The sequence below is a fragment of the Beta vulgaris genome, chromosome 8 (assembly GCF_026745355.1).
Source record: "Beta vulgaris subsp. vulgaris cultivar EL10 chromosome 8, EL10.2, whole genome shotgun sequence".
Lineage (NCBI taxonomy): Eukaryota > Viridiplantae > Streptophyta > Magnoliopsida > Caryophyllales > Amaranthaceae > Beta > Beta vulgaris.
The window spans coordinates 38,680,041-38,687,540 of NC_079209.1; the positions used below are offsets into that span (position 1 = coordinate 38,680,041).

The 7,500-nt window shown below is 35.3% G+C and overlaps 1 protein-coding gene across 8 annotated transcripts in view; it reads right to left on the reverse strand.

Moving 5' to 3' along the window:
- The window catches only part of LOC104901423 (alcohol dehydrogenase-like 6), a 28,038-nt gene extending 20,918 nt beyond the window's left edge, over positions 1–7,120 (reverse strand). For 2 of the 8 annotated variants that reach the window (XR_791203.4, XM_057391030.1), the window contains exons 1-3: positions 6,891–7,107; positions 6,595–6,731; positions 3,804–3,850 (exon numbers count right to left, since the gene is read on the reverse strand). Coding sequence is in view for 7 of the 8 variants with exons in the window: in XM_057391030.1 (XP_057247013.1) it covers positions 3,804–3,850; positions 6,595–6,731; positions 6,891–6,945 (239 nt within the window). In the remaining variant the exon portion in view is untranslated. Of the gene's footprint in view, positions 1–3,803; positions 3,902–6,594; positions 6,733–6,890 lie in introns of those variants that run through there. The other 6 variants (XM_019251226.3, XM_019251227.3, XM_048634459.2 and 3 more) reach the window with 5 other exon arrangements.
- Positions 7,121–7,500: the final 380 nt, after the last annotated feature.

Sequence of the window (7,500 nt, forward strand, 5' to 3'; positions counted from 1 at the left end):
ACAGGATGAAAAAACCATTATATGGTTTGAAGCAGGCGCCTAGATGTTGGTTTGCCAAGTTGGCCACGGCTTTGAAGGCTTATGGGTTTGAGCAGTCTTATTCTGACTATTCCTTGTTTACTTTGACTAGGATGATATGATTATTGAATCAGGAAGCTTTACTAAACTTCAAAGCTTACCTTGGAAATTGTTTTAAAATCGCTTACTGACTTATAAGCCTGAAAACGAGCTTTCTTTACTTTGACTCACTGGGTTCTTTACAGAGTATGGGGCTCTTCTGCTATCCTGCATTAATCATTAATTATTTCATTCCTTTTCCACTTCTTCTTCTTTCAGCCTAATCTTTCCATCCAAGAATTATCGGCTTTGAACCTTTGATCCGGGGGCTTGAGTGAAGACAATGAGTGGCTTAACGCGCTAAAGACGAGGGCAACCTATCTCATATTGGGAAGAAGTGTACCGCTCTCGATCAAAGTCAAAATATCATAATAGAAGAAAACTCTTAGCCTAGGGCAGATTCAAGGTACGATCTGGCTTTGTCAAAGCGAGGGATGAGGGAATACACAAGATCTTGATTTTTCTCAGCCGCTCTCCCAGGCAGAATATGAAGGATTTAGGTGCTTTGAAATATTTCCTAGGCCTTGAAATTGCTAGGGGACAGCAGGGACTTTTTATGACTCAACGAAAATATGCCTTGGATATCATATCTGAGGCTGGCTTACTGGGTGCCAAGCCTGCTAAGTTCCCTATGGAGCAGCACCATCAGCTTGCTTTGGTTGATGGTCCTTTGTTTGATGATGTCGTGAAATATCGCAGATTGATGGGCAGGTTGATTTATCTTGTTGTTACTAGACCTGATTTGGCATATTATGTTCATATTTTGTCACAGTTTATGCAGGCTCCTAAAGGTATTCATTGGGAGGCCGCTCCGAGTGGTTCGTTATTTGGAAAAAAATCCAGGATAAGGAATATTATTTCGTTCTGACACTGATCTCCGCTTTGAAGGGTGGTGTGATTCTGATTGGGCAAGGTCTCCTATTACCCGAAGATCTCTGAGTGGGTGGCTTGTATTGTTTGGGTATTCTCATGTATCCTAGAAAACTAAGAAGCAACCTACAATATCTCGCTCGTCTGCAAAGGCAAAGTATCATTCTATGGCTGCTATTATGTGTGAATTAAAGTGGTTAAAGCAATTGTTAGGTGATCTTGGAGTTCAGCATCCTGCAGGGATGAGATTATATTGTGATAGTCAATCTGCGTTATATATTGCCCGAAATTCAATCTTTCATGAACGTACTAAACATATTGAAGCTGATTGTCACTTTGTTCGTGATGGAGTGACAGAAGGTCTTGTGAATCCGTCATATGTTCCTACTAAGCTTCAGTTGGCAGACATTTTTACTAAAGCACTTGGTAGGACTCAGTTTGAATTTTTGTTATCCAAATTGGGCGTTCGCAATTTGCACGCTCCAACTTAAGGGAGGGTGTTAGGACTTTAAATTGGATATGTATAAGGAATAAGATTGTTATTCCTAATCTATGATGAAGTAGGACTCTCTACTTAGGTTGTATGAATATATTCTACTGATGAATGAGAAAGATGTCTGGAACTAATCCTAATTTAACAGGTGTGCAAGATGATATAATGAACAAAAATCTCATTATTGGATCTTAATTGCTTGAAACATTGACAAGAGTAAGCAATACCCTAAAAAATATGTTGGTTTCTTTCTCTCGAAGTGCAACTCCAAATCGCCAATGGAATCATTTTCCTACATCAGCAAAGGAACCTTTTTTCGTCCTTTTCCAAGAAACAGACACGTATTTCGAGAACAAGGTTGAACCCAACTTAAACCAAACAAAGCTAGCTAATACTGAACGCAAAGTTGGAAACATCACATGAAGCACAACCTATGTCTGATCCTATCATAGACAAGTAACTATAAATCAAGCCGTTAGTGGGCAGCAAGATGATATAATGAACAAAAAAATGGAGTTTCACCATTTGAAACTTCATACGTCAAGCAGCTTTCAGCACATTACCATGGAATTAAATTTGAACTTGCCAGCGAAATTGCATCACAGTGAGTGATAATCCATAACCGGTGTGCGTTAACACTATTGCGATTTGCTATACTCATTCTACTGTGCATCTGAGTAGGTATCGGGCATCTGGTATGTGTTAACACTTTCTTGCGTCACAATACACCGTGATAAAAAAATGCTTGTTGTGTTGTCCAATACGTAATGTTAACTCGCCACATTAAAGCATTGCTTTTTTTCCCCATTACGTCCACTCATTCTTAGAATTGGCTAAACAAAATAATGAAAAGGAAAACTTGCTTTGCAACCAAGAAAACATGCACATGCTAAAGAAAGGAGAACATGAGGGGGGCTTCAAGTTGGTAATATGAGTTGTTTCTATTCATATTAATAATAGGATGGGACTTCATGTTTCCGATAGATTTATTCATGATATATTTGGTTAGAATGTTGAAAGAATACTTTTTAAGTTAGAAAAATGTGAATTTGAGGTTGAAAATCCAATAATGTCTTTCTTTTTCAAAGATGTTTAAGTTGTGTTAACCACGATCTAGTCTATTCATCCATTACAAGCCACTTCCGCGACATCATGACCGGTTATTGCCAGCACTACCACATCCATAATTTTTCCCCTTGCATTTTACCCAATCAGTTAATCCCCAACAACCGCAGGCCTAGTGCCCTATTTATGAGTAGTTTTCCAGATATATATCCACCATTCTGCTCTACAAAGCAATTCTACACTTACAGCTGGTCCAGATTGTGTGACTGGTGCTGGAAAAGCTAGTTTTAGACCTTCAGTTAGCTCCTTCAAAAGCTATAACCTCAATAAGCCACTAGATCTCGTCTTTACTACTTTGTTGTGAAGTGTAAACCACAAGTCCACAACGCTAACCTATTTCCATTAACATCTTTACCTTTGTGTCTACGACTTCATAGGTAGTTCGTAATGTCTTCCAAACCTTTTTCTTAACTTTTCAGTCATCAAATTGAGAATAAATTCATCACTACATTACTCAATGTAAGCAGTAACCAGATACTATAGATAGTCTTCCTGCAATTATATGACTAGTATTTGGAATCTGAAATTGCAAAAAAAGTCAATTTCCTCGTAAAGGGAACACATTGTTTACCTTACAAATTACTAATTAGCATAGCATAGTCAAAAAAATTATTTTAGTTCATAAAGCTCAAAGTTTCCAAACGATGAGACTTTATTTTTGTGCACAAAGAAATAGAGAGTTTAGATTGAAAAGTACATACAGAACATGTGCATTCAACAGTTTAGTGTAAAGCTTTAAGTTTACTTAAGAGACCAGAGGTAGGTTTAGATTGCAAGAGACGATAGAGGAGTAGGTATATGATTACCAAAGATTTTGTTACATGATTTTAATTTGTGAGTGTGAGACCCCCTTTATAATTCTGAATTCAATTTTTCTTTAGTTTTTGCCATGTTAAATAGCAGATTATTAAGGACCAAGGTCAAGGTGAAATGTATAATAGAGCTACCTGTGAGATTAAAAGCCCCCATATATACTAAAGAACTCACGTGAAGCTGTTAGAATAAGTCCAAAGAATAGTCATTAGAAAGTGTATACTTGTCTTCACAGCTTAGTATTATCGCAATTTGTAGTATCAACTAGAAATTAGAATTGTCTTCAGAACTTTACATGGACCTTGAAGCTTCACTACTATCATTTAAATTTTTCAGCAATTCCAAGAAACATTCAACCAGTTTACAAATAATCATAAATACCTACCCTGATGCTTCATGGCCAAATATCCGAGGAAAGATTGAAGGAGTTGCCTGCAGGAAGTCAGGAACAGCCATCTACCATCAATTCTAACATTCTTTTTGCTATCTTGCACAAAAATGTAAACATTACACTTCCAATGCAATATATTTTGCTTTAACACGGAAAATTTGCAGACTCTTAATCAATCACCGTACTCAAAAGGAACGAACAGAATGTACTGTACATGCTACATTAATACATGACAAATGACATAAAAAAACAAAAGGAGCTGTAGACTATAGTTGCAATCAGATATATGTTATTCTTACTCCTCTATTGCACTACCTAATTAGTCTACCCGCTGGCCTCTACGAGAACGATATGTAAAAGTGCTTCCAGAAAGTTGTAATGATATCTTGGCTGTGTTTGCTCATTTACGAGAAGTTCAAGTTGTGCTTAAGAAGGGACAACTATATTTGAGGTAAGTGAAAGCAAATTTTCAGACTTATATCCAACCCATCATTACCCGTGTCACTAGGAAATTCCCATTTAGAATATTTCCTACACAACTGAGAGAGAAGGCGAGAGCGCGAGAGAGATACTGAGAATAACTTATCATGTTTCCTTTTTCCCATATGCTGCTTGTATCTCTAATTTTTTACACTATCTTTCTTCTTACCTAGCATCGACAAGTAGTGTAACGGGGGAAGAACACCAAACTACACGCAAAAAAAGATCTCTGAAAAATAATACCAAAAAGCCTTGTAGAACACCAGACGACTCGGCCTGGTAGCCAATAGTAGATGGTGGTAGCGGTTATGAGCTTATACGTATTTTTGTAAAGAAAGTATTATGTCAAATTGTCAATGCCTTTGATAATGAAACTCCAGCCTACTAAACGGGCCATTAGCTTTTGATTATTTCACTAGATACATACAAGAAATTAAGACCAATCAAAACCAAGACTACTGCTATTGATTAATGTTACGTTTTTCTTTCGAGTTAGATAATGGTATAAACCAAAGAAGTTGTATCAGAACAAAACCCAAGAGACCACTACGGGTGGATGATGTAAAATTCAGTGATTATTCACATGCAGAAGCTAAATTCATAGTCAAGTGAACACTAACAAAGTCTGAGCTCTGAAGTACAGTTGAGAGTTGACCTTCTGCAGATTGTATCAACTACAACGAGGGTGCGAAAGCTTTAGTAGATGATTAACTTGACTGATTCAAAATTCATCTTGGGTGAATACTAAACAAAAACTTCACTAAGAAGAGGGACCGAATTATGTGGACAGAGAACATTTTTTCAGTAGCAAACACTGCCTATTATGTATCAGAAACAGATATAAAAACAACAATATTTGATTGGAAAAGAAATGAATACTTCCTCCATTCTTTTACTTGTACCATCTCGTTTTTGGCATTATTCATCAACCAACTTTGTTAAGCTATCTCGCATCATTATATAAGAACAAAACATAGTCAACTGGGGTCTTGTTAGATTCGTATCAATGCAAGGATTCCAAATATCAAATTTTATAATTTTTACTTATACCCAATCAGTCATTAGAGATATTAATGTTAAAAAAAGCGTCTCAGCAAAGTGAAAAAAGAAATGGTGCAATTAAAGAATTATAGAGGAAGTATGTATTAAGCTTACATCCAAAGTTTAATGCACAAAATTGACTCCTTTAGAAGGCGTCAAAAAAATATCTCTAGATATATTACAAAACAAGTTAATTAAACGAAGTAAGTATATTGTATTATCTAGAGTGACAACTACACATATCTGGACTATATAATCATATTGATGGACTATAATAAAATATCATCACTCTATCATATCATATCAAATAGCTACTATATTGTATCTTGATAACAACTTATCGAATCAAGTTGCTAGTGTATTATTGTATTGAAAAAAAAAAAGATGTCAACAAAAACTTCCTCAAACAAAAGTCCTTTTTCATAACAATTACAAAAATGTCATTTCTTTTATTTTCTTTTCCAGTTTGTTAGGATGTACTCCTTCCGTTTCATTTTAATCTACACACTTACATTTTTTACACATGTCAATGCAAAACTTTGAGGACATATATCTTCAGTTTCATATTTGTAAAAATTATAAAAAGTACATATTAATAAAATACATGTTATGATGAATCTAACAAGATCCCACATGACTATATTTCCATCCGCGTATAAATCACAAATGATGGTCAAAGTGAAATTTGTGAATAATGTAAAATATCACAGTGTAACAATTAAAATGAAACAGAGGGAGTATGTGGTAGACTTACCTTGGGGGTAAGAGACTAAGAGATCCCTCATTTGTTTATTAGAATAACCATTTTTATTGCTGTGGCATAATTATAAAAATATTATATGAATAACCTTGTTTAATCTTGTGAGTAACTACAATTAAACACAAAAGAAATTTCATTTGTTCATATCAATAACCTCATTTAATAATTTTCTTAAAATAAGGTAAGGAGAAACCTCGACAAGTTGGGAGAATGAAGTGAATCCCAACTTGCGAGAATCGATCTCATAACCTCCTAAAACCGAAAGAGAAGCTCTAATCATTGACCTATCCCTCACACTCAACTCATTTAACAATATGAGTAACCCAAATTGTTCAATTTGTTTAAAAAAGTAACTTCATTTTGTTTATAAGAATAACCCCTTTTATTGTTATGCATAATATTAAAATATTAGTATGAGTAATTCTATATACTAATGGCTCGTACTGTTTGATGCATATTTATTTCCAATCAACAGAAATAGAAAGAAAAGGGAAAGAGAAGCACCAGCGATTGCCAAGCAGTGATGTCACTGCGGCAAAGAGAAGTGCAGACAACTTTGACCCGAATTTCCAGTGGTTGTGGTGGACCCACTTCTACCTCCTCCATCACCAGCTCTTCCCCGGGTCCCCATGCCACCGCAGCTGCTCCACCACACGAACCAATTACCAAAAATTAAAATTATTTCTAGAATGATTTAAGAAGCATTAGCAGCAAGATCATAAGAAGTGAACAAGATTAGAGCTACTTGTGTCTTCTGAGTATTGCATTAATAAGTAATAAATAAGGGATTAGGAGTGTACCGTTGCAGGTAATGATCTGAGATGATCGATTGATGGATGAAATGGAAGATGACATAATGCTTTGAAGAATTAAGAATTTGGTTGATAAAATGTAGAACAAGAAGAATAACAACGGTTAGGTGAAAGTGTTGTGATGAACATGCGCTAACAGTAATATAGGTTGTAATTTCAGATTTGGTTATTTCAATGTCTTATTCATTCACCTACCACGCCAAGTCGCCAACATTTTTACAACGGCTATTTTAAATTTTTGATGTTATTCAATGGTTGTCGTATGATTTATGGTCAATAACTAATTTTTTTTTTTTTACAGATCGTATTGTGTCGAACGAGTCGGACGACTTCACTTGAGTTTCACGTAGTCTTCATTTTTTTTTTCAGGTAGTCTTCATTTTTTTCAGTTAGTCCATTATTTCTTTGAGTTGGCCCATTATTTCTTTCAGCTGGACTTTGTTTTGTTTCAATTGGTCCATTCTTTGTTTCAGTTGGTCCATTATTGTTTCAGTTGGTATACATATTACGAAACAAAGTCCAACTGAAACAAAACAAAGTCCAACTGAAACAAAAACAATAACCAACTGAAACAAAACAAAGTCCAACTGAAACAAAA